Raw genomic sequence first — 27484 nt, 5'->3', positions numbered from 1 at the left:
TACCTTGTGCACTTTAAACGTGTTTTGAGTGGCCTGAATGAAGCTATTGTCACAATTTTAACTAAAAAAGTGCCTAATATTGGAGCTTTTGCATAAAAAAAAGACATAAAGACTGTGCTACGTGCAACAGCTAATCAAACATGTTAAGATTTAATGGCTTTGCTAGCGGCTCTACGAGGCTGTACTTCAACAAGCAATTGCTTTAAGCTAAATCCAAACGTCAGCATGCTCACAACAATGTTCAAATGCTCATTTTTAGAAGGTATAATACATTGTTCGCCATCTTAGTTTAGTGTGTTAGCATGCTAACAGTCACAATGTTAACATGCTAATGTTTAGTAGGTTTATAACCATGTTCACGTCTATGTTAAGCATGTTAGCATGCTAACAATGTCAGTGTTAACATGCTAATGCTTAGTAGGTAGGATACCATATTAACCATCTTAGTTTAGCGTGTTAGCATGTTAACATTGACAATGTTAACATGCTAACCTTTAGTAGGTTTATAACCATGTTCACGTCTATGTTCAGCATGTTAGCATGCTAACAATGACAGTGTTAAAATACTAATGTTTAGTAGGTTTAAAACCACGTTCACGTCTATGTTCAGCATGTTAGCATGCAAACAATGACAATGTTAACATGCTAACGTTTAGCAGGTTTAAAATCACGTTCACGTCTATGTTAAGCATGTTAATGTCTTAACATGCTAATGTTTAGTAGTTAGGAAACCATATTAACCATCTTAGTTTAGTGTGTATGCTAACAATGGCAATGTTAATATGCTAACGTTTAGTAGGTTTAAAACCATTTTCACGTCTATATTCAGCATCTACGCATGCTAACAATTACAGTGTTAACATGCTAATGTTTAGTAGGTAGAATATCGTATTAACCATCTTAGTTTAGCATGTTAGCATGCTAACAATTACAGTGTTAGCATGCTAATGTTTAGTAGGTAGGATGACATCTAATATATCATCTGAGGCCTGTACAAACTTTCTGCACAAAATTTAATTCCGATCCATCTATTTGTTGTCTAATTTGTTACTTATTGAGATGTTTTGGCTCAGTCTAAACACAATAAACACAATAAAACATACACATAAATATACACTTACAGTTAGACAGAGCACACACACAAACTGATAACACTTTGTGAAGCTACAATCTCTTTCTGGCAGTCTACAAATAGAGCACTTGAATGTAGTGACGCATTTTCTCACTGGAGGATGTCCAGGGACCCCTAGGTCAGGAAAACCTGCTGGACGTGGAGAGTAAAGGAGGGGGGGGATTGGGGGAGAAAGACAAACAGAGAGAGAGGGAGGGACGGAGGGGTGGTGTGGCGGTGTGAACAAGAGAGTGTGGGGTTACAGAAAATAGTGCTACAATTTTCTTAGAAACCATGTGGGCGTCTGTCATTACCAGGACTGGATACTGTACCCCACACCGTCGGAGATTTGGGACTGAATGCGTATTCCCCCATGAGGAGGAATATAGGACGGTAGAGACAGATGAGACAAATGAGCTGGGGCGAATCTCAAAGGACAACAATCTTTGCCGTTTGACCCTTTGCATCCGTTCCATCAAGTGTCAAAGGCCACCGGACGGTTGTTGCATTATCTAACAGTGTGCGCACTTGTGCAATATTATGATTATAATGAATCACAGAAATCTCTGATGTAAAGAAAACAGCAGAAGGATGGATTGCTTTTTTCCAGGAAGCGAGATAGGGAGGGATTATATGATTAAGGGTGTTGTGGAGGGGGAAACAAAAATATTAGCAGGATGAAGTACAAACTAAGTGCACGAGTGAATAAGTGAATCACTGAGTGAGTATGAGAAAGAGGGAACAACTGAGTGACCTTAAAAGGCCACACGGTCTCGCTGGTGCAAGTGAAAGGGGGCCTTGGGGTTATCTCTGTGTAGCGCCGCTGTATTTATAGATCATCTCAAAAAAGATTCCCTGCCCCCTTGCCACCCCCTTGCTCAGTTGCCCCTCCCCTATTTTCAATTAGCCCCTGATGGGTGGAGTAATGCAATCAGGAGTTACTACAGCTCACCCGGCGCCTCCTCTCTCAGTCTGCCCCAGACTCCGCACAGACACACACTCCTCAGACAGGAAGGTAAGACGCAACTCTGTTCAACTGCTCCACTATCCATCCATCCACCCGTCCATCTTTCCACCCATTCATCCTTTCACTGGTCTTCATCCACCATCCACCATGTCTGCAGCTGCTCTGGCATCCCTCCGATCTGCCTCCCCACCCACCTGTTTGTGTTCTCCCTCTTTCACCTGCACAGCACCTTTATTATTCTCCACTCTCCCCACCTTTTGTCCTCCTGTCTGTCTCAGAGACACCTTGACTTCCTCTGTTGTTGAATACTTTCATCCACTTTTGTCCAAAAAACTGCACAACCCCTGTTGACCCCTGTCAGTAATGCTCATTCCCACCCATCTTTCCTTCTTTTTCATCAAGCTCTCCCTCAGCAAAAATCATTTGTAGGTATTTTTCACAGCAAACTGGTGTTTTGTTTTACTTATTTGTGCCTTTTCAGCATTTGATGCACTTTACTTTTTTAACAAATTCTCAAAGTGCAGCGAAGAAATGTTAAAGTTTCTGAGTTTCTGAAAAGAAGTCTACGAAATAGAGGATTATAGTCTAAAACAGTTCCAGGAAGAAAAACTTTTTATTTGTATTACATTTATTATGCGAGTGAGATGTTGAGATGTTAAAAAAAAAGGGTATTTTCCATTAAAAGCTTAATTCTATTGAACTTCTATTCCATTACCCACTTACCAGGCTATTATTAGTGGCTGTTGGTTTTCAAACTTATTCAATTGAATGGAAATGCCTCAAGAGTTCTGCTGTGCAGGGATCAATAATCAATGAAAGCGCGCTGATTGTAGACTCACTGTCAGAGAAATTACTTGTTGATGGTTTGCATTCATTTAAATGATTGGATAACATTTAACAAACAGTCTCATGCACCTGGAAGTTTAGAAGAAAGAGCTGCAGATTATAGGATTTCCTGAGCCATATAAAACATCTAAATTCTTGAGATAATAAATTAGATTTTTCTGCTTGAAATTTTTTGCAATTTAAAAAAAACAAACTTGCACACAGAGTTGATTGTCTGGGTGGAAACAGTGCCTTCAAGCACTGGAACTTTCTGGAGCTACACCAGTCTGCAATTCGGTCAAACTCTCAATCAAACTGGACTTATAGCTCAGTTCGGCATAAGGCCACTTGCACCGAGAGACCCCCAGATGGGCAGCATCAAAGAGACCCCACAAGCTGGCAAACAGCTGCCTGACATATTGGAATGGCCCCGGGTTTTATTTGTGGCGGTCGAGATTATCCGTTTTTTATTTTTAGGAGTCAGATAAATCCTTATATAAGCTAGGTGAGTCATGGTGGGAGCAGCAGACAATGAGGGAATGTGGGAGGGGTCGAGAATAAATGTGAGCAGAAAGGACAGGCAGATTAAACGTCTCAACTTCAGCCCGATAAAAGACACCTCCTGAATGTCGGGGACATCGCAAATCAATCACAGAGCTCGTGTTGAGACGGGGATACGACGTGATCAGGAATAGATCAAGGGGAAGACGTTCTGTCGGTACACGTACAATAGAACAGCAAGAAAAAGGGCAATAACAGCAGAGAGGAGAAACTCGATTATGCAGTAAATCAGACATGAATGAGACAGAGAACAGAGGTAAATTAAATTAGAGGTTTTTTTCTGGTAGCTTTGCTGAGGAATCACTGGACAGAAAGTCACATGAATAATGGAGGATATGTGCAAGTCTTCGGACATCTCTAATCCTTCCTCATATCCTCTCTAAGTAAGACATACAGTTCAAACGCACACTCTAATATATAGCCTATATTATCCTTGGTCTACAGAGAATAGGGGTATTTATGCACAGGTGGGATAACCAGAGGGCTTAACAGGCAGCCCACAAACAGCTGCAGATTGAGGGGAGCCATTATTACAAGTGCAATTCAAACCCACTTATACACTGACACACACACACACACACAATGACAAGGGATACAGTGATCGGGTGCTGACAGCTGGACGTGAGGTGATGGATCGGTCAGTGTACAGTGGCATGGTGAGAGTTGGTATGCAGCAGGGCAAAAGTTGACTGTCTCTAAGCAGGACTGATAGGAGTTATTTTTAACCTCCTCATCTCTCACCTTCCCCTCCTGGCGCTGAGGACGAAATGAAGGACTGCTGGGAGATGAGAGAGAGAGATGAAAGGGGGGGAAAGCGACACGGGAAAAAACCCTGTGATGGGAAGGATGATGACGTTGAATGCGACTCGGGAAACATTTATTATTTGGAAATGAAAATCTCACTGTGAAGAAGTTTACCGTGCGGATTAGCAAAGAGAAAACTGATGACAGGATGAGGAAAAGTCATCCAGAATAAGCATGACACTTTCATGTCTAAAAACTAACTACCTAATTTCCCCACTTCTGTTTGCATGAAGTTACTCTTACTTTCGACTGACAGTGTCTCCCCCCTGTCCCTCTCTCTCAGGTTAGTGACTCTGGGTCAAAATGACCGAGCGCTACGACTGCCACTACTGCAAGGAGTCCCTGTTTGGGAAGAAGTACGTCCTAAGAGAGGAGAATCCCTACTGTGTGAAATGTTACGAGAGCCTGTACTCCAACACCTGCGAGGAGTGCAAGAAGCCCATAGGCTGCAACACCAGGGTAAAGAAACGTCATAAAGTACATTATATGAATGAGCCCTTTTATTCCATCACCTAGCTCTAACTAATCATCTGTCTCTCTTGTAGGATCTGTCCTACAAGGACCGTCACTGGCACGAGGAGTGTTTCAAGTGCTTCCAGTGCAAGCGTTCTCTGGTGGACAAGCCCTTCTCCACTAAGGATGAGCAGCTCCTCTGCACTGAGTGCTACTCCAACGAGTACTCCTCCAAGTGCCACGAGTGCAAGAAAACCATCATGCCGGGTAAGAAGACTATAAAAAGACTATTTTAGTTGAGCCAAAACCAACACAAAAGACAGCAAATAATATCAAAAGGGAGGAGTGTGCGATTTTAGAGGTTCCACAAGTTTTTTTTGTGTAGTAATAATACAGCACAAATAGGACATTGGTTAGATATAAAAGAAGATCATCAGCATACAGGGACACTTTTTGTTAATGCACCATTTGACAAGGTGTTTTGTAAAGCAGGGGCACTGTATTATTCAAAAATAGAACAGCTGTGCAAAAAGAGGCAAACAGAGCTGTTGTCATTCGACACAGTACATTAAACATTTAAACTGCAAATGTATTCTCTTTATGTTTCTAAAAATGTTATGTTTAAACTCCTGCTTATACAGAAATTGGAATAATTGTTTTTGTCTTTTTGCTGTTGTCTTAGAGTAACTCCATCTACTCCCTCTCTTCATGTTTCTCTGCAGGCTCCAGGAAGATGGAGCACAAGGGGAACAGCTGGCACGAGACTTGCTTCACCTGCCAGAGATGCCAGCAGCCAATTGGCACCAAGAGCTTCATCCCAAAGGACAACCATAACTTCTGCGTTCCCTGCTATGAGAAGCAGTTTGCCATGCAGTGTGTGCACTGCAAGAAGGTAGGACATACTATAGTGCACATCACTCATGTGACTTTCAGGGCAGTACTTAATCATTGTCTATCTTCACTCAAGGAATCATGACAACACCTGTTTGTGGGACAAAAAAAACTGTTGTTTTTCTTATCAGCCCATCACCACTGGCGGGGTGACCTACCATGACCAGCCCTGGCACAAGGACTGCTTCCTGTGCACTAGCTGCAAGCAGCAGCTGTCTGGCCAGAGGTTTACCTCAAGAGACGACTTCGCCTATTGTCTCAACTGCTTCTGCAACCTTTATGCCAAGAAATGTGCCTCCTGCACCACCCCCATTAGCGGTAATCACAATCTTTCAATTGAATTCTCTTTCTGAAACTTTCTGAAAAGGATTCTTTTCCACAATGTTTTTTTTAATTTACACTTTTCCATTACTTTTCTAGGCCTTGGAGGCAGCAAGTACATTTCCTTTGAGGAGCGCCAGTGGCACAACGACTGCTTCAACTGTAAGAAGTGCTCCGTGTCCCTGGTTGGCCGCGGCTTCCTCACTGAGCGCGATGACATCCTGTGCCCAGAGTGCGGCAAGGACATCTAATACATCAGATACATCTGAGTGGATGGCCATGTTATGACACAAGAATCAAAGAGATATAAAAAATAGTATCAGAGCACAGAGCCAAGCATTCATAGCATCCTTACTACCCAGCATCACTATAAATGTACATTGTTGTACGCCTTGAAACTACTAACAGTGTTACTTGAATGAAGAAGTTAAATGTTCTTTGAGAAAAAGTCATTACTAATAAAAACTGTTGGCATGAATGTAAAGACCTTTGCTTATTAAACAGCAACATGTTTGCAGATAGACTCTGTATGAAGCTTTTAGACATAAATCTGCAGCATTAAAGTATGTGAATGACAATCCACTTTGAAGTGTAATATTAACCTCTGCTTTTTGCATGGGCTAGCTTAATGCTGTAATAAGTAGAGGTTTTGTGAATGAGTTCTGCTATTACCTATTAAATATTTAAACATTTTGTCTTTACTCTGTGTACACATGAATTTATGACCTTACTTGTATGAAAAGGGGATCAGAATCTTCTGACTACTCAAAGCGCTTTTATACTACATGTCACATTCACACACTGATGGCAAAGGCAAAGTGCCAATCTCCATTCAGTATCTATGCTCATTCATACCCGATGGCTACGCATTTGGGAGCATTTTGGGGTTCAGTGTCTTGCCCAAGTCAGGGATCAAACCACCAACTTTCCGATTCAGAGACGACCGACTCTACCACTGAGCCTAAGAATATTTAAACAGAACGTTCACTGAGCACTTTCGAGCAGAACATGCACACAGCTTTAATATAGAATTGGGCCTAAGACATCTTAAAAGACATTTAGATTCCTTCATTATTTTTTAACCACAATGTAAGTTTAGAAGTGCACTTAGTATTGCAAATGTTACATGTCAAACATGTGCACAAAGCAGCTGCAACGTCTGCAGTAATTAAATCCAAAGTGACTCATTGCATTGAGACAATTTATTTAAAAAATGTTGGTACAAACATGACAATGAATTTGACAATAATTCAAAATGCTTTGTGTTTCTGAACTCCGTCAACATCCATTTGAAAGACAAAAACTACAAAGTCAATTTATCCAAATTAATAATAAATACTGTTCTTATTAAAAAGTGATTCTCAAATATGTGAATGGTATCCGCTCCCTCTGTGACAAAATGGATTTTCATGATCGGATTACGATCCTTTTGAACTCCATGTTATGTTCAACTACACTGCATTTATATTTAAAAACCCTGAAAAGCTTTTGACAAAGCACTGAGAGTGAATTGAGAACAAAAATAACACAAACTACCCCTTGAGCACGTTCAGCATAACCTGTGGTTTGTATTGTTTTCTGCTGCACCAGAGAATTACTTTTTTTTCTTTACCACTGCCAGCCTCTTACATACGTCCATCACAATGCATATCAATATTGCAAACCATAAAAGTCCAAAGCACAGAAACAGAATATCAAAAACCATGAATCCTATAGAAGAAAACAAATTGTCCTCTACAAGGTCTCCGTGTTTGGGACTTCATGGAGAGTTGCTGATCATTGATGGTAAGGGCACTTGAGGTTATGGAAAGCAACAAGGGAGCTCGTGGCTTTAAAAGCAGGAAGATGTTTTAAAGCCCCGCGCCATCCTCCTCCATCCAACCAGAGTTGTGATCGGCCTTGACACACAGGTTAAAGGTTTTTAATCCCTTTTGTGATGGAGTTAGTGTGAAAACTATGATGGGAAAAGTCAAAGGTAGTGGGCAACAACATAAAGTGGGTCTGTGTGAAGAGGGGTCAGAGGTCAGGGCCATGTCACATGCTGGATCTTTTTCTTCATGTCTGGAGACTTCATTGCACCCTGAGGAGATAAAAATAAAAATAAAATCATGAGCAGCTATTACAAAAAGACGTCTGAAAAATAATCAAGTGTAAGTATTGGAAAAGTCTTGTAGCAGAATTTGCCTTGTATAATACACACCCAAATTTACAATACAATTAAATACAAGCAGCACAAAACAATATTGATTATCATGCATATTTTCTATAAAGCATATGGTATGTGTTTAATACAAAAGTAACAGTAACAGAACATAAGGTTCCATACCGAGTTGTTTGCTTCCCGTTTAAGACTGGCTGCATCAGGGCTGCGATGAATGGATGAAGATGATGATGTCGTGATTCCAGATAGCTTGCGGATGGGGTTGGACAGGTTTGCAGCCGGGGGCGGTTTTAACCTGTCGCTGATTCCTGACGACACGGAGGCGCCCTCTGGTTTCTTTACTTTTAGTTGGCCAGAGTGGGATGAACTGCCATCAAAAACAATCAGAGGCCTTTTCCTAATGTGGTCGTTACTGGAATTGGAAATCACAAAACAACAGTAATCATGCTTTTGAAATCATGGTACTATTAAGTTTCTACTTCTAAGCAGGTGCACAGAGAGAAGCACCTTTTCCCTTGCCTGCATCAGTTTGATATTTTGGTGACTTGCCATACATAGCTGTGAGAAAAGGAACACAGGAGAGGGTTTTCCAATGCCAAACTGGTACCACACTGCAATCACAGTGGTAAAAATGACTTCTTCTTTTTTGTGCTGTCCACTTCCAGAAACTACACAGCCCACCTGTACTATGTCATGCTGTCTCTAAGCGTCTCTGAGCTCTAAGGAGAACCTACAGCGGCCGCGAAAACTCGCGAAAAAAAACACTAAAGGCCTCGCTTTAGAGCCTGTGTTTGGTTTGTCCGTTTTGGGCTACTGTAGAAAAACATGGCGGGACAACATGGCAGACTGAATGGACTATACCGGCTTCCTCCGTAGATATAAATAGCTCATTCTAAGGCAAAAACGAAAAACTTCCAGTTATTTTAGCTGAGTTTTACACACATGAAGACATACTTGTGAATATTATCTTCCATCTCTGTTTTCCCTGGATCGTAGAAACGGGACCCTATAACATGACAACTTCTTACACCACTGTTCACCAGCCTGGTATCACCTGCTCGACATAATGAAGGTAAACTAGCCTATAATAGATTGCGGTGCAGCGTGAGAACATTTTGGATATAAATGCTGACATACAAAACATTTAACCGGTCTAACTTATTAATGTTTACATGTCTGACCTGTGACCGGCCGGGGTCTGTCTCGGTCGGGTCTTCTCCATCCTCTTGCCCCAGCGGCTGTTTGGTAAAGTCCTCTGCGGCAGTGGGATGACATGTCGGAGGTAGAGCTCTGTCAGTTGGTCCCGACTCTCACAGTGTCTGTTGCTGACATGTTTCTGATGAGAGAGACAGAAATGTTAGCTTAACATGCCCGATATAACAAACATTTGTTAACGTCTGGTGAAAGAGCAATACTGCTAATACAAACAGATAGCTATATTAGCCGGTAAGCTAACCGCCGGTGTCCTTCCTCCTCTAAATCGGCATTAAATTAGACTTTCCTTGTTTCTATCTACATATTAGCTCACCTCACTCAAAATTATCCGCATAAACTCTTGAGACAACAGCTCAGGGTGCAGTAATAGGTCCACATCCGAGGTACCAACAGCCTTTCCATCTTTTCCCGTGGAAGTCGCCATATTGGATGCTGCTCTACTCCCAGCATGCCCCGCGTCATAACAACAAAGCGTGGCTGTTAACCGTAGACTGTATAAAAAGATATATATATCTATATATACAGTCATTGCTGTTAACCAATGCTGTCATTTTTTAAATCAGGAATTAAAGTACATTCTTTAACATAATTGTCCACCAAGGAAATGCCTAAACAAACGAAGATTTAAAATTTAAATTCATTTAAAAATGATAATTGAACATTTTTAGTTTCAGCTGGTGAAAAGTTATAAACGCAACCAAAGCACAACTGTTTTATTTACTTACAGGGAGTGTTGTTGCATAATTAATGTATTTTGCACAGTATAAACTTTAATATGATTTTTTTTGCGCATTGTAAGTATCACACTTTTGTTTAGTTCAACCACTTATGTCAATATTACTGACTGTATTGACTGTTTTCTACCTTAATTGGAGTCATGCATGCGTGACAACATTACATTACACCGTAATTAGTAAATTAGGCTTGTTAAAAATGAACTTCGAACAGATATGAAAATAAGGGGCCCTGCAGTTTGAAAATTCTCGTCTCAGTCAGTCATGTGTCTCAGTCATGTCTTGTGCTTGAAAACAGGGAACCCAGTTTTCAGTCACGGGCTGATTTAATATGCTGCCTGAGGTGGGCGTTGCCACCTCATGGAGATAAACATCTGTATTTGTATTAGGGCTGGGCAATATGACAATATATATCGTTAAAACACGTATGTGTTTTTCTTTATCATCTCTATCGTGATGTCTGCTTAACAGCAATTTTTACATCATTTTGACAATGCTTTATGTGCTAATTATTGCACGTGGGAGTGAAGCTAGAGCAAACCATAGAGGGAGGGGCTGTTTATCAACATGGACATTAATGTGCAGAAAAGGGCTCAGCCCGAGTGAAAACAGAAACTCAGTACTTTTTATTTGTCAAGTATTTAACTCACTCAGAATTATCCGGAAATAGGCTTTACCGTGTGGTTATTTCATATGGACTACATTTTTGTTAAATTGCCAGAAAACGAAAATGCTATATCATGATATATATCGTCATAGAGATAAGAAAATTGAATATTGTGATATAGGGTTTTAGCCATATCGCCCAGCCTAAGTTTGTATCTGTGTATTTACTAAGCAGTTAGAACTAAAGAAGAACGAACTTCATCAAATATCTTGGCCTAGTTTGACTATAAAGTCCTGAAATAATGTGTTTCACAACTGCAAACTAATGTAACGCAGCTCTTGGAATTCAGACAAACATACAGAAATGACAAAAATCAGAAGAAATCTGCAAATCAAAACCACGCCCGTGAGCTTGTGGTCTGAGACTGTGGAAAACTGTTGTGACCTCGGAGGAGTTGCCTCAGCCTGAGACCAAAACAAAAATGCAGTTAAAAGACTCGTCGGATCCAGCTGTAAGTGATTCGGTTAGGACAGTAATGTGATGTAGACACCATGAGATCCTGATTAGGAGAAAGAGGCCATGTGTTGGTTGTCATGTGTTGGTAACCAAAAAATGTGCCTAATTCAATGTTTGATTTGGTTCTCTTTTGTTAAGGCAACCTTTATGACCTTTATGACAAAAGATGATGGAAAGGGGTTTGATTTTATACGTGAACATACAAAATAGTTTACCATAATTTGGATCATTTAAATCCTAATTTAAATACAGTATTACAAATCGTTGCTTTAGATCAAGTGGGTAAAATTGTATTCATGTGTGGCTGTACCAATGAAACCTGTTTTAACTTAAACAATCTACACAAACTAAAAGGGGGAAGTTAAAGCGAAAGCTAAGCGACATAAAGTGTATGGCTTACAGCCCCTTTCAGAAAGAACAGTGAATGAGTCCTACTTGTTTTCTCACGATCATTCAGATCTTTGAAATATTTCAGCCTACAAATAAAATAATTTAATATTAATGTTTTGTATCTTCCCTGAATCATGTGAGATTATAGACAGAAACATCAAACAGAACAGGATGCAGTGAATAATTATATAAATAAAACTATTTGGGCTGAATGGATTAAACTTACTTAATGGACTGGTTGATCTTAAGTTTTTGTCATTTTTCAAGCAATTATTATTATTATGGTCATGCCTCCCAGTTTATAAGAGTAGCTGCTTTTCTTTGCCTTACGTGATAGTAAATGTAGTATCTTCAGGTTTGGGACACGTTTTAGAGCACATTTTTTAATTATTTCTTTAATCAATTAATTGGAAAAATAATTAGCAAATTAACTGATAGCAAAAAATGGCAAAAAAAGCTGTCAAATTAATCGGGCAAGCTCTGTTAATCACCAGGAACAAATGAGACCAGGTTTATAGAGATCACTTGCTGCCAGTGTGATAAGACCACATTTCCCATCTGCCCCAGTTTTTGTGAAAAGGATGTTGTTGCCAGAGTTTAGTAACCTGTTTAAAGACCTCTGAAATACAGCCAATACCTCTAATGAATGAATGTTTCCAATTGAATTAATAAATGAAGTGAAACCAAATGAGCAATTCACTTTAATAGATGAGGCTGAGGAGTCTCCAGTAGTAGTCGTAGAACATGAGCCCATTCAGTTAACAATGACAGAACAGCACCATCTTCCTGTTCAGTGGAGAAACACAACCTCGATTAGAAGGAGCCAGAGTTGTTCAAGCTTCTCATTGTTATTAATGATGGTGGTTAAGCTTTTGTGAGTTCTAATTTCTCTTCTAATCAGAGTTCGATACATGAAACGCTGTGTGAAGTGTTTCAATGGAGTAGACACACAGTGAATAGATGTCTTCAGTATCCCAGCAACCTATTTCCATTGTGTATTGTTGTTTGTGTTCACTGTAAAAGCAGCTCTTGAGAGTGTTCGTTTCATCCAAGCACTTCAGTCTGTCAATGCGTCCTCTTTTAAAAACTGTATCATTTATTTACCTGGTTTCGTCGTTCATGAGACGATGATACAATCAAGTAGACATTCACAGCCAGATAACTGACACTTTTTATGTTGACACCATCACGTCCAAAAAAGATGGACGACATTACAGCTCCCTAAAAGTGAAGCCAAAACATTTGGAGCGCCTCCTGCTGACTGGCTGCAGTATAGGTCATAAAGCCCGCCTCCTCCATGTTAACAGATGGGACATGAAACTATACATGAAACGTCAAACTATAAAATTAAAATACACACCAAATACATTTTTCTCAAACATGGTTTCTGTCATTATATTATCATGCTGATTTATGTCCAAGTTTATTTTTAATTGGTTATTTGATGCTGTAAAAAGGATGATTGACAGCTCTGTTGACAAAACCGGCAGCTGGAATGGCGAGAGGAAACATAACTTAAACAATCGCTACAGTCACTGAAGTTTCCATATCTGTGAACGTCTGCTTCAGACCAACACAAAGAAGCTGCTGTTAAACACGGTTGATGTTTGCTGTTTTTTTGCTGTTGTGTTTTGGTTAGCAGAAGTGGCTCCACCCGCCAATCTGTACTGCGCAGCTCTGGCTCCAAATGACGTCACCCTCCCAAGATGGCCTATCACGGGGGCTTTTTTGGCTTCAATTTCATACAACGAGAGCAGATGCAGACGCATCGTGCATCTATATATACAGTCATTGGTTGACACACACACACACACACCGGTTTCAATCAATGCTTTTAAAAAGGATGTGTTCCTGCACACATTTCATGTATTCATATGTTTTTTTCTTAAAAAGACACATATTGGAGTCTTACAGACTTTCCTCTGAGAACATCACAGAACATTACAAACTGTGTTCACATTTTTTTTCTGTTGAACTCACAACATAGCCGACAATGTAAGTATTATTATCACTACTCAAGGACTGAAAGTCCAGTCTGAAGCAACAAAATGACACAAAAAAGAAACCAATGATGGCCATGATTTAAAACCAACAAGTGTATCTTGAGAATGAGAAAGTGGTGAGATAATTCTGTCAATGACCTGCGTTTTCTTTAGAGGTGAACTTGATTAACCTCTGATTGCTTACTATGTGGAAAAGTATGAGTTAAAAACAGCTAATAGCAGCAACAACTGCTCCTTGTGTCACACAGCTGACTGCGTCTCGCTGCACACGTAGATGTTGCTCGGCCTCACCCTCCTGCGGCTCCGGCCCGGCACTCTGGGACACAGTCTGCAGCTCTTGGGGATGAACTCCTGACAGGCCTCCCTGAACTTCCTGATCCTCCAGCAGTAGATGACCGGGTTGAAGACCGTCTTCAGGTAGCTGAGCCACAGAGCGCCGATGCTGATGGGGTAGAAGACCGAGCTGTAGTAGAACTGCCGGCTGAACACGGCCAGCAGGCTGACCACCGTGTGCGGCAGCCAGCACACGGAGAAGCCCACGAAGAGGATGAGGATGGTGGTGAAGGCCCGGGTCTTGAAGCTCATGTCCACTTTGATCTGAGGGGGGCGCTGCAGCCCTGTGAGTCTCATTTTGCTGACCTGGTTGAGCGCGGGCAGGCAGGAGTGCTCGCTGGTGTGGTTGTGGATGCGGAGGGTGTTGCGGCGCACCGTGTTCAGGATGCACATGTAGGAGTACAACATGATAGCAAATGGTACAAAGAACACTGCAACCGCCAGCAGAACTGTGTATCCTCGATCTGCAAGAGAGTCACTGTATCCCAGCACGCACTGCGGCGCCCAGGAACCCCCGATCCCTGCCGCACCCGTCCTCCACCCGACGACAGAGGGCAAGGACACACACAAACTCAGCAACCAAGATCCTACGATCAACAATTTAGCTCTGTGAGGGGTCAGCTTGTCCTGCCGCTGCACGATGATGAGGAAGCGGTCCACGCTGATTATGAGCAGTATGGACACGCCCTCCAGCACAAACAGCCAGTATAGCATGATGGACGCCCGGCAGAACCCGCTGCTGAAGCTCCAGTCAGCAGTCGCCACGGTGACCGCAGTGAACGGCATGCAAAGCAGAGACAGCATGATGTCTGAAAAAGCCAACGTGGCGAGGAGGAGGTTGATAGCAGAACGCATGGCGGGTTTCTGGTAAACAATCAGACACACAATAGCGTTGCCGAGGAAACCGATAGTAATCATGAAGATCATAATGGCCGCCAGAGTCACACGTAGGGTGACTGATATGACCGGAGTAGCAGCTTCTGACGGGAGACTTTGTTCTGCTTCCTCTGCTGCGTCCGGAGGGATGAAGGCACAGTCCTCCAGAAGGCTGTCGTTCCAAAAAGCCATGGCAGCTTTGAGAAGAGGACGTCAGGCCAGAAGACTTTCTACATGATTGATTATTGTCGTGGTGTGCACATTGAGTTGTCTTTCAGCAGGAGGTCTTCCATGGCAAAATCTGAGATAGAAAGACAAATAGTTAAACATGTGGCAGTTTCAAAGTACAGATGTTCTGATTATATTTCTTCCTTTCCGATTCGATTCTGAGACCTGGACTTGAATATTGGCCGGTAGGCTAAACCTCCAATACCAGTGTGATAAGAAATATACATCTAATATTGATGGAAAGATCCTGATTGCTGGCATTTTACTTGCTGAGGTCACACTCTCTTACACTCAGTAGCACCACACTGTAGTTGTTTGTAATTGTCACTGGATAATTTCCTTGGAACCATTGATTTTTGGGGGATAATTGGTTATGCTATTGGCTCAATTCAATGACTCGCATAGTCGCTAATACCTGATACCGCACCTTTTGCATTAGAGTTTCTACCTGACATGGTGTGCCTTCACTGGCTTTAGTGTATGACTATGAGAAAGTGATCAAATTAGCTTTCAATTTCTTTTAAAGATTATTTTTTTGACCTTTGTATGCCTTTATTGAGAGAGAGGACAGTAGATATTATCAGAAACATGGGCAGAGAGAGTGGGGAAGGCACGGGCAGAGGGCCGAGGGTGGGAGTCGAGCGTCTGGACACGGGATGCACGATTTAACTATTGAGCTAAACTTGCGCCCCAGCTTTCAATTTTGTTAATAAACGTTATCAAAAGTAGGATAATTTTCACGCTCCTATCCCGCCTAGAATTGTTTGTTTGAAGGGGGGAAAAAGCACTTCAAAGACCATAAAGCATTTTGTCAAATGTAATTATTATTGTGGCTAATTTCTGCATATTTACAGTAATTTTTATAATATAATTTGTCCATGACAAATATACAGAATAATAAAGGCTCGTATCAAGTTTGTAATGTTGTCCTATTCAGAATAAAAGTGGCAAATTAGTGTAACTGTAGTCAGTAGCTTGGTGCTTAAAAAATATTAAAATTGAAAATCTTAACTCTTAAAGACCCCCTCCAGTGAGAATCAAGTGTTTAACCTTGTAAACATCTCCATGTGGTGTTCTTCATGTGCTGCAAGACATATCAGGGACAACATCAGCAGTCATCTCCACGGCTGGGCCTGTCTGCTTTTAAACCACAGTGTACCAAGGACAGGCTGAACAACACGTTTTCAGATTGGCAGGTTTGTGACGTCACAAACCTAAGGAGCCAATCCCCCTTAATGGACGGGGTGACGCTATGCATATCATAATGTGTAACCTATGGCAACCACTTCGGCGATGCTCGAGCCAGCTGTAACCGTCATCATGATTTTTGCAAACTCACTACTGACTACTAACGTTAACGCTACTACTACTAATTACTACATTTCAAGCTAGCTAAGTTTCAACAAGTTGCCACTAAACGATGGAAGAGGCGTGTTTTGTTTTCGCGACGGTTGGAAATTTGCATAGTGGGTGGAGACTATGCAGATTGGGGAATTTTTAAGGAGGGAGATGCCTTGGGAGGATTTTTACAAGGTAATTAAACTTATTTTATTTATTTATCAGACACAATTTATCATTTCAAGCAGAGCATTTTATGTCTCAACAATTTCCAAGTGAAGTTGGATTGTGGATTTGAGGAATTGTGACCCTCCTAATGACTACGTGAATGAACAGTGCATTACATCAAGGTGCTGTCCCTCTCCTAAAAAGCTGCTGTAAACATGACATAACCATAGAAAACACTGAATGTCTCATTAGATAATCAAAATATATCAGCTGCTCTGTGTTCTATTACTCAGTGATTATTGTAAATGTGAAACAGTGAGAGGAGGAATGACGTCCACATGATGCTGAATAATTACATAAACCACAGATTCACCACACTGACACATACAGTCACACAGAGGACGCAGAGGTGCTGCTTTCTGGCCTGAATCAGGTTGATGATTAACAGCCGAGCGGCACGGATACACATGGGTGCATAAACAAACATCACACCACCTACCCTCCAGTCTGTGTACTGTGTTCACACATGAGTCGAAACATTACCCAATCTACACTCCAGAAGTGTTACAGTACACACCCATGATGTCGCCTGTCCCCTGTGGACGTAGCAGAAGCTCAGTCGCAGTTTCAGAAGATGCAAACGTGATAAAACGGAGCGGCATCCTCTGCAAGTGTCCCGGTCATTCTGGCGTTCAGGTCTCAGATACGGCACTCAGGAGCTGGGAGACAAGAAGGACAGATAAGGGTCATATTATTAACTTAACTTACTGTTCATACATGTAAACCCATGTCCCATCAAATATTGTCACAACTTAATTTCAATTGCTGTTCTGTCCTTTAGCAGTGCACACACTAGCCCTTTAAAAACGCCATATGATACTAGAGAGGACAATATATATATTTTATTGTATCTTATTATCTGTAGTGCAATGTTGTTTTATGATACTTAAAGCTGTATATTAGTTATTATAATGTAAACGTAAAGGCCCAGCTAGAGACTTGGAACTATGTTAAATTAACCATATTCACACAGCGGCCATGTTCCTCTGACGTCATGCTCTAATGCTGTTGTTCTGTCCTGCTGCTGTGTTCCATTTTGCCAGTCCTGTAAATGTAAGATATCTGACAAAACATTATAATTTCACGGCTTTACGATTGATCATAAACTGAAAAGACAAAGACGTGTGAAAATCTGGAGAAACATCGTGTCATATTTCAAGTTAAAACGACATCTGTGAAACAAATTAGGTACCGTAATGCAACAGCTAATGTTAGCATTCAAACAGCTAGCTTACATAAAGGTAGGGTCGAAGGAAGTGAATTCCTCGCTAATGTTCTGTAAGTTTGGTTTCTTTTCCATTATCATGTAGCAGTACAATAAGTTTAAGTTATCAGCCATCCCCTAGCTAAAGGTAATATTAGCTAGCTAGTGCTTGAATGCTAACGTAAGCTGTGTTCTGACTTTAGCTAACAGGTTATCAAATATGTTTAATCTGTTGTCTTTTTAGGTGCTGTTCAATCAGGAAGCAGAGAAATGACAAACACACAACCTGGAACACAGCAGTACAACATTATAACATGATTTGAGCTTCCCACACTAAGCGTGATGTCACCGGAAAATGGCTGCTGTATGGATATGGTCATATATCAACAAATTCAATAACCTCCCTGTTCAGCTAAATGGAATTCAGCCATCATTTATTCATCAACTCCATCAAGTTATTTACACTTTTGCTTTGCCTGTAGACATTCAGATAATTAATATAAACAGTAAAAATCAAAACGTCACTGAGAATATCAAACTATGATGTCATTTCTCATCTCACCCCCCCCCAGGTGAAAGTTAATGATCCCACCGTGACTGTAGCCACATTTTCGCACAAAAATACCTTAAAGGCTGCTGCATAGTGTTACTGGTTGTTGCCAAGGTAACAAGGTCACCTGTTTCATGGCAACAAGCAGCCCGTACACTCCTATGACAAATAATTTTGTGCATCACTTGAAATTCAGGACTTTTTCGAGACTTGGGGAAAACCTTTTTTCCCATGAAACCCGGAGGAAAAAATATAAGTGTAATAATCTGTTGACGTATTCAATAAAACAAGGTCAGATGTAGGAAATAAATCACTTAGTAAGAGAAAAAAGGAGAACATAGCATAACGTGACAAGAAGGAAACGATACAATAATGATATTTTAGAATAAACGTAACAGATAATGAAATACATTTATTTAAATACATGACAAAATGGTTAAGTAGAAATTTAATCCAGAAGACAATAAGCTAAGTTGTCCTGCAGGGGGCTCCTGTCTGCTTATTTCAACAAAAACAGGTGGTTTTACTCGCTGCTGTGATCAGATCAAGGATTCAGTAGGTGTTAGGAGACTGATGGAACAGCATACACACATAAATATAACAGAAAATCTTTATAGAATTAAAAATAATCCCTTAATTTCCTCATAGATTAAATGATAAACAGTTACATTATAGTGCTATCAGCCTCCAGGCTGCTGTTTTTCGATATAGAATACGTGACGTTACATCCATTTGCATTAAAAATCCAATGCTTACGTGCAGTGACATTAAAGACTTTTAGCGCCATCATTGATCCTGTACAGTGTGTTCTCACATTTCTACACGAGCCTGTTTCTTTCTCACACCTGTGTTTTCTGTCCATCTCAGGCTTCTGTCTGCATCACTGAACAACAAGTCAGTGCTCATTTTCACACAGGCTACATCAAAGGGAAAATACCTGTTTTTCCCTCCAGCGGAATTAAAGCAACAAACCAATACATCTTTTAATCAGTATGCAGATAAAAATAGACCCACCTTGACGTTGCTTTTGATATAAGATTTCACGTTCCTCTACAGTCGCGTCAGTCAGCCCAGAGATCGTGTTTTTCTCTCTGTTCATGTCGAGCTTTCCCCAAAATATCTCACTCTGAACATTTTACTGCCGTATCGATCGCCATCGTGCCGCCGCCTGCGGACGATGCTGACGCCAGAGGAGCAGGTGGTCACTGATTTAAAGGAGCAGTGCGCCAACTACATTTCTGTGGAGGATGTATTTAAAGATATGCGGTTATAACAGCATTTTTTTGTGATGAATATACAAAGCAGGTTGCACGTTTGATTCGACAGTTTTTTTTATTGAAGATGCAAATTAAGCAGGTATAGGGTTGGCTGAAAATGTAAACTACGGCAATAAGAAGGATCATATTTAAAGGATTTTGACTAAAACAATAATAAAAAAAAAAACCTCATTAGCCTAGTATGGCATCTTAAACACTAAATAATAATATTCAAAATAAGCATGACTTCTAGTTCTTGAAATATGCAAGTTTTTGGTAGTAAACTTAATGAAAAGCCAATTTAAGTACAAAAAAATGTCAAATTAAAGCAATATATGAATTTATAACACTTTAATTTCATTAAGCCGTCATTTTCAAGCCTTTTTAAATTCCGCACACCACTGCAAAAATATCGGCATTACATATGTTGATTACGATCAATCCCAATGGTGTCTCTTAACTCAGTAACGTCAATGGCAGACTCACTCTCACATGCGAGCTTGTGACTTCTCCACTTTAATTATATTATAAATTAATTATATTCATTGATACATTAATTTAATATTGAAAATATTACATTTTGATGAAATATTTTTCAACGCATTATTTGAAATTAAAATTAAAATTAAAATTCAGAAACATGCATTATTTGTTTTGTCCAGGAGATGGCAGCATTGTTCCGTACATGCACTGGGCTTTGAAGCGTTTGAGACATTATTGTGTTTGTATGTGTTGAATTTTATAGAAATGTATAGGTGTTTTTTTAATGTATTAAAAAATGACAGCACATTTTTAAGCTAAAAAATTATACAGTAACAGTTATATTCTTTTATTTTGAAAAGCAGGTATACCACACATCAGTGGCAGAATGCCGACTTAGTCCAGATGTGCAGAATATCATCTACAGATTTTCTAAACGTTATTTAATCTTTTATTAGAAAAAGGTGTATTCTCTCTTTTACGCTCGTAAAGACACACTCTCTGTTACATTCACACACTCGGCACGCAGGCGGAGATTATTTTCATGGGCATGCTTGTCTAAATTGGCATCATGCCCATGTGTTGAACATGCCCATCAAACCAGTTCCACTCCAGCGGGCTGGCACATGCATGCTCGTCACGTTCAGTGGCACCCTCACAACCAACTCGCTGGTGAGAGAATTCATTTCCCCGTCCATTATTCCACAGATGTTTGCTTTAATTTGTCCATGATGGAGAGACTTTGGCACTCCATCATTTACCAAAAAATTACCAGAGGAAGCAGGGAGAAAAAACCTGCACACGTACCAATATTGGCTGTGTCCTGTACAGGTAATGTTTGTGTTACATTTAGGACATTTTAGTGGATTTACACTCAAATATATTAGCTTTACAATCACCTTTAATGCACTTTTGGGGCCTTTTTATTCATACTCTGGAGCTCTTTTGCTCCAGGTAGCAGTCCTGAGTTTTCCCTCTCAGTATAAGTAACAGTGTTGTTAATCAGTGTGAGACTTCACTGGTTAAACAATCTCCACAATGTGAAAATAATTAACACCAAAGTGTGGGGGCTGATAATGTGCAACCCACAGTGAAATAGTTGTACATTCAAACTTTGCTGCTGTTAAATAACTCTTATAGATGCAGGTTTGTGTGTGTGTGTATGTGTGTGTGAGTGCGAGGCACAAACAAGCTGCGTTAAAGAGGGGATTATCAGGCAATAATTGCTTTATGTAAAGTGCCTCTGAACAAGGCTTTAAGAGCAATTATGAGCTATTATATCAGCAGTTTATTCTGGGGGAGGTAATGACATGCTTAGTGTGCAACTGCAAACATTTAGTGCGAGAAACAATACTCCAATTAATGCATTTAAGTAGCATGTGCATGCACCTGCACTGGCTACATGTTTTGCTCTCATCATAAGCACATTCGCTCTTCATGTGAGCTCAAACGTTTCTGTAGATTGAGGGGTTTTTTTGTTCAGGTTACAGTAACATCATCAGCTCGCACCTTCAGATCCCCACATTAATATTCAGAGAGGACACCCAGCACCGTGTGATGACAAAACCTCTTTAAAGAGCTTTTTTATCCCCCAATTCCAGCCTTATCTCCCATCTTTACATCGCTAAGCTTTGAGGGGATCATACTGCAATCCCACCAGCTTAGATTTTACCTCCATTTTTTATCTGAGAACTTGCAGCTCACGCTGCTCAGAAGGAATCCACCGTTTAAAGACACACTGGAAGATGTGGTGCCATTTTCCTAACTCAATATCATACAACTGTGTTAGATGAGATAATGAAGGAGTTTACCTTTGAGTTAACATTGTGTGTTTAACATGTCGACCAGGAAGGATTTCAGGACAATTAAGCTGCATTATTTTCAAGCTACTTGATGCTAACAGGCCGTGTTTGCCACTCTACAGCGATTCTGAAATGTCCATCAGATTTTTTCAATTTTTGGAGTTGCCAAAATGAATTTTACAGGGTTCTATCTGCCCCAAAAGTCACATTTTACAGATTTTGTGCTGGATAATCTCGAAGATCTCAGTTTCGTTCTCTTTGGCGGCACCTATGGCGATAAACGGTAATTGCGGGAGCACACTTCTCAGATATCCAGACAGTGTCGCGTGTGTGACGTCCACGTTTGGCTCGCTGACGGTCGCTTTCCTTTTCAGACTGTTTGCTTCATCTGGGCGTCAAATTTGTTTCTTTTTCTCTTGATCTTCACTTCTTTTTGAAGTTGTATCTGTAGTCATCGATCTTTTCTTTGTTTGTTCAGCCATAGTGATTACTGTTTACTCACAACACTTGCAGAGACCTGAAAAGCAGCCGCTTAGCTCCGCCTACCCTCTCTGGCAGACCAATCACTGCTGGGTGATGGAAACCGCGTCACTAACTGGGCCCCGCTTGTGATTCTTTCCGTGAAAGTCACCACCGACACCCAGTCTGTACTAATACTATATACTGCAAAGGGGTATAGGCTCAATCACCATTGTGTTACCTCATTCGGTGATAGATACTTAACAGACATTTATTTAAATGAAAATCAAGATTAGTGAAAACTGCATCAACAAAACCGTCTGAAAAAATTGTCCCACTTGTGTCTAATGTATCTGCTTTCTGAGGTATTGGCATCATAACAAGGTGCGGTACAATCAAAAAGTCGCAAACCAAATAGTGAGGAGTTTAAAAACTGACGTGTAAAGAAACCATTCATGCCTGCAGGCTGCTATTTATAACCCAGAAGGCCTGAGTTTCCCTTAAATCCTGCCACAAGTCAGCAAAGACAAACACACTTTACACTCTTCTGACGTATACTCCGACTGTAATCTGAAGTGTAACATTTCCAGTGAGGTATTAACCTTCCTGTTTGACCTTTGACCCTCCCTCCTTCACCGCCTCTCCTCGGCCTTTTCCACCACTTCTCTTTATAATCAGTGAGATGTTTGATTTGCAGCGTCAGCTCTTGCGTCTGTATGTGTCTGTGTGTGTATCATTGTGTGTCATGTTACACGGCTCACAGACAGAGAGAAGAAACTCTCTCTCATAGCCCGCCAATCTGCCAAACCCATCGTCTGTGGCAAAAGATCCGCCGCCTCGCGTCGCTCCAAACTCGCCGTCACCTCGGCAGCCCGCTGCTGAGGTGAACTGCCAGCTGGGATATGTGACCTCTGCTGGCTGCGTTCCACAGAGCCGCAGTCCGTCCACCGGATGGATGGATGTTTCTGGACGGATACACAGTATATCACTCAGATATATGTAGGCAAACTCCAACTACAGCGTTACACAACAAGGGAAAAAAAGGTTGAAAATGCCTCTTCGTGTACATATTGTAACGCAGGGTATAAGTTCCTGTTTATGTTTGCTGTTGTTTTGCAGTTGTTTACTGAGGGAGGTGTCCACTGTAGTAATTAGCTAAGAAGTAGTTCCAGGGGAGGGAAGAAGGAGTTAAAGGAGTTATTGTTATGAAGCTACTTTTAAGCAAGAGTCCAGCAATATGGGGAGGAGAAGACGCCTGCTGAGCGAGCGAGAGCTCAGTGAGAGAAGCAGATAGCCAAACTGTTTGTTGTTTTTCCCGGGGACACCTCAGCCTCAGTTAGCTCTGTTGAGCTAGCGACGCTCGTCGCCTGTTCCTCATTCTTCCTCCATCCATCTAGCCACCCTGCCACGCTACAATATGAGCAATTAACAGTTATACTTTGTACTTTAAAGTCTATTTACTTCTAACTAAACAAACCTGCCTTTCTGTCTTGTTAAAGAAGTTTCTGGCTCACTGACTTTTGGATTAATCAGTATTAAACGGTGTGTTAGACTGACAAAAATCTTTGATGATCCATCAATGTTTTTGTCATTTGTCAGGCAAAAAAATGTCAAACTTGGACACATCGCTACAGACACTGCAAAAGTGCCCTCACGGATACCCCTGTTGAAGATAAACATGATCTTCAAAGAGCCCTTCTAGTGGATAAATGATGCACACTCCTACGTGTGACACTCATGGTCTTTTATAGTTAAAAATGCCCACCTTGTTGTTTTGCATCACAACTTTCTGTGCGCTTTTTTTTTTTGCCCCTGCCACTCAAACAGCTCGTCTGTTGCTATGGTACCAGTTAGGGCTGAACGATAAATCGTTTAACAATCACAACTGCGATGCGCGCATGTGCAATAGTCACATCACATGGCGCGCGATCGTGAGGCGAATTAACTGGAAATAAGCTCAATACTTATAAGACAGCGACTTTATCTGCAGGAGAAGTCCGTCTGACGTTAGATTAGTGCAGCTCTTCATGAGAGCAGAGTGAAGTGACCACTGTGCGTGCAGTGTCTGCGTCACCTGCCGGTAAACTGTAAGCACGAGACATGAAAATATTTGTTTACGTTTATGTAGCTTTATTGTCATTTTAACCTTTGGTTTATTTGACAATCTCCACTGAGAAGCGGAAGACTTCATGTTTTATATTTCACTGCAGTCGTTTCTGTTTGTTCGTGTGTGTGTGTGAGAGAGAGAGAGTGTGTGTGAGTAAAATCGATGCCCATCTCAGATAACTGAACACAACTCTTTACTTTTTTTTGTCAAATTTATTAAATAATTAAACTATTCCATGAAAATAAACACAGTGGAAAAAAAATAAATAGTCCAAATCATCACACAGGAACGCACAGCAGACGCACTGGTACATCATAAAGTTGAGGGAACATTTGCTACTTTTTAAAAAATAAGTTTCCTATAAAGAAAAACAAAACACAAAACTGTAAAAATGTTTCAGATGCTCTTAAACTGTGTCACAACAGAACTCCACTGACACACAACACAAAGGTGAGAAACACGTTATTGCTCGTTTAAAACAACTTAATGCTGAATAAAGCGCATTAAATCTTAAAGGAACACATAGAGCCTGTGGGACATCAAAACCCTGCAGCATTACAAGGGAACTCTTATTTTTAACATGACAGAGACACGGAAATAACTTCTTCTTTGAACTTCTTGACGTATATTTGATCAAATAGTCCTTCCGCGGGCTCTTCCGGTGAGAAGCCTTTAATAGACTTAAAGTTATTTTCTAATCAGGTTTTTATCTCAGCTTTTCATTTTTATGTCCCAAAGGCGGATTCTCAGTGCAGAAAGATACCCGGAGATGCATAAAAGGAGACACTTGTCCTGCTCTGAAATGAATACACAACATGATCGTGGGTCACGTGGAGCTGTAAGAAAAGTTAATCAATAATGAAACATGAAATATTTTGTATTCAAACGCGTATTGTTCAGTTCACGTGATTTTCACGTGTCGCTGTACATCCTCTTGCAGTCTATGGAGGGTGACGGGGTGTCGGGTCCCATGCTGCCCACCTGTGAGTACGCGTCCTCCGGAGTGCGCGGCAGTCCGGGCGGCGTCATGCGCTTCTCTTTCTGCCTGCGGTTACAGAACCAGACCCGGACCACCTCCTTCTCCAGCTGCAGAGTGTCCGCCAGAGAGTTGATCTCCTGCGCGGAGGGTTTGGGACACTTGAGGAAGTGGCTCTCCAGCGCGCCTTTTACGCTCACCTCGATGGACGTGCGCTTTTTCCTCTTCCGGCCCTGCGTGGCGATCTTATCGATGCTGGTCGGACTCCCCGTGGTGGAGTCGGCCTCCTCCAGCCATTTGTTGAGCAGAGGCTTCAGCTTGCACATGTTCTTAAAGCTCAGCTGCAGCGCTTCGAACCTGCAGATGGTGGTCTGGGAGAACACGTTGCCATACAAGGTGCCCAGAGCTAAACCCACGTCCGCCTGCGTGAAGCCCAGCTTGATGCGTCGCTGCTTGAACTGTTTGGCGAAATGCTCCAAGTCATCAGATGTAGGGGTGTCCTCGTCTGAGTGCGGCTCGTGGCTCACCCCGTGGTGCTGGTGATGGTGCGCGTGGTGGTTATGATGGTGATGGTGGTGATGGTGGCTGCTGTGGTCCAGCTCCGGGGACTCCCCGCGCACCAGCCCCGCGTGCATGAGGCTCTGTCCGGTGTGCGAGCTGAGCATCCCGTTAACTGTGAAGCCGCCGGGCTGAGAGTAAATGAGAGACTGCTGCTGCTGCTGATGCTGCTGCCCCTCGCTTATGCTGATGTGCGCAGCAGAGGAGCTTCCCCAGCTTCCCGCGTGCGCCTGATGCGCTCCCAGATGTGGGGACCTGTGGTGCAGAGCGGAACCCGGGTGGAGGTCCTCTCTGTTTCTCTTCACGTCCTGCGGCTGGGAGCTGGGGGGCCACGGGGATCCGGCCTCGGCTGCTGCCACCGCAGCCGCGGCTGCTGCGGCTGCCGCGTGAGGCAACGATGTCACCCACTGGTGCGCATGGCTCAGCATGTGGCCCCCGTTGCTCCCCACCATAGCGCCCTGCATGAAGTCACTCTGCACCATCTTTACCGAAGGGTCCCCTCTGTAACCAGTAGACACCGTGGTGACAGCGGGGCTGCCCGGCTGCATGCCGCCACCTCTCCGGTCAGAGTGGAGGACCGGGCCGGATAGAATCCTGCTGCTGGCGAGGTAAGGACTCGAGGTGGCTGTGGCCATGTCCCAAAGCATAAATCTGAAGATATGTGTCTCTCTTCTGAAGTCCCAATTTATTCTAATCCATTAATACATTCAGTCAGTCAGTCTCAGCATGAGCAGCAAAATTACGCGTTCGGTGTAAAAAAGTGTGAAATCACTCCATAGAGGCTCAGAGGATAATTTTAGTTATAAAGCAGTTCGCACGTGCCAACAGCTGTGTGACACTTTTTTGGATTCCTGTGCAAAAAGAAACACAACAGTCTTCAAAACTTTCCCTGTCCCGGGAGCTCTGCTGTGCGTAATCCACCGAGCTGATGAAATGGGAAAACACCGTCTTCAGTCCAAAGCGACGAGCCAACACTCTCTTAGAAACGTTAAAGTGATACATCAAATGTTAAAGACAAAAACTTCTAAGCTTCTCCTGTACTCTCGCTTTCACTCCATCCGCTCTATCCGGCGTGTCCTCCGCGGAGCGAAGCAGACGAGCATGTGTGTTTACGTTGTGCCAAGGCTGCGTATTCCTCTCCCGTCTCCATCCAATTAGAGCAGAAAGGCGCTGCAGAGCTCCCGCTGATTGGACGCACTGACAGAGAGGAGTGTGTGTGTGTGTGTGTGTGTGTGTGTGTGTGTGTGTGTGTGTGTGTCTCAGTCGAGCCTCGGGTGCACAAAGTTAGAGCTGCAGGGGAAAAAAGCAACAATGAGCTAGAAAATATTATAATTTAAAAAAAAGTAGAGAGGAAAGGAGACAGAAGAGTGAGGCTCTGTTTTTAAGGACGCGCAAAGAGAATCGTGTTTAAAGACGTGGAAAGAAAAAGTGCAACAAAACAAAAGTTCTTCCAAATATTTTAAATGAATCTGGATTTAACCAGATTTTTTATGTAAGTGTTGCAAACGTCTACACAAATGTCCAGGTTAT

The 27484-nt window shown here is 41.8% G+C and overlaps 4 protein-coding genes across 4 annotated transcripts; 1 reads left to right on the top strand and 3 right to left on the bottom strand.

The window, feature by feature from the left end:
- Positions 1-2069: 2069 nt before the first annotated feature.
- On the top strand, positions 2070-6634 carry fhl2a (four and a half LIM domains 2a). Its single transcript, XM_069662773.1, has 6 exons — positions 2070-2126; positions 4552-4727; positions 4814-4988; positions 5444-5613; positions 5744-5930; positions 6033-6634. Exons 2-6 carry the CDS (start codon positions 4572-4574, stop codon positions 6182-6184), a joined length of 840 nt encoding a protein of 279 aa, XP_069518874.1. The 5' UTR covers positions 2070-2126; positions 4552-4571; the 3' UTR covers positions 6185-6634.
- A 588-nt stretch (positions 6635-7222) lies between these two features.
- cunh2orf49 (chromosome unknown C2orf49 homolog) lies at positions 7223-9733 on the bottom strand. The gene is made up of 4 exons (XM_069663632.1): positions 9623-9733; positions 9276-9430; positions 8260-8506; positions 7223-8013 (listed from the first exon to the last, which is right to left on the bottom strand). Exons 1-4 carry the CDS (start codon positions 9731-9733, stop codon positions 7957-7959), a joined length of 570 nt encoding a protein of 189 aa, XP_069519733.1. The 3' UTR covers positions 7223-7956.
- Positions 9734-12298: 2565 nt separating this feature from the next.
- Positions 12299-17147, bottom strand: gpr45 (G protein-coupled receptor 45). The gene is made up of 2 exons (XM_069663570.1): positions 17080-17147; positions 12299-15069 (listed from the first exon to the last, which is right to left on the bottom strand). Exon 2 carries the CDS (start codon positions 14958-14960, stop codon positions 13800-13802), a length of 1161 nt encoding a protein of 386 aa, XP_069519671.1. The 5' UTR covers positions 14961-15069; positions 17080-17147; the 3' UTR covers positions 12299-13799.
- Positions 17148-25332: 8185 nt separating this feature from the next.
- Positions 25333-26601, bottom strand: pou3f3a (POU class 3 homeobox 3a). Its single transcript, XM_069663452.1, has one exon. It carries the CDS (start codon positions 26599-26601, stop codon positions 25333-25335), a length of 1269 nt encoding a protein of 422 aa, XP_069519553.1.
- Positions 26602-27484: the final 883 nt, after the last annotated feature.

Source organism: Semicossyphus pulcher, unplaced genomic scaffold (assembly GCF_022749685.1).
Source record: "Semicossyphus pulcher isolate SPU_LCO1_2020_fin unplaced genomic scaffold, fSemPul1.0.p SCAF_15, whole genome shotgun sequence".
NCBI lineage: Eukaryota > Metazoa > Chordata > Actinopteri > Labriformes > Labridae > Semicossyphus > Semicossyphus pulcher.
This window is presented reverse-complemented; position numbering and strand designations above follow the sequence as displayed.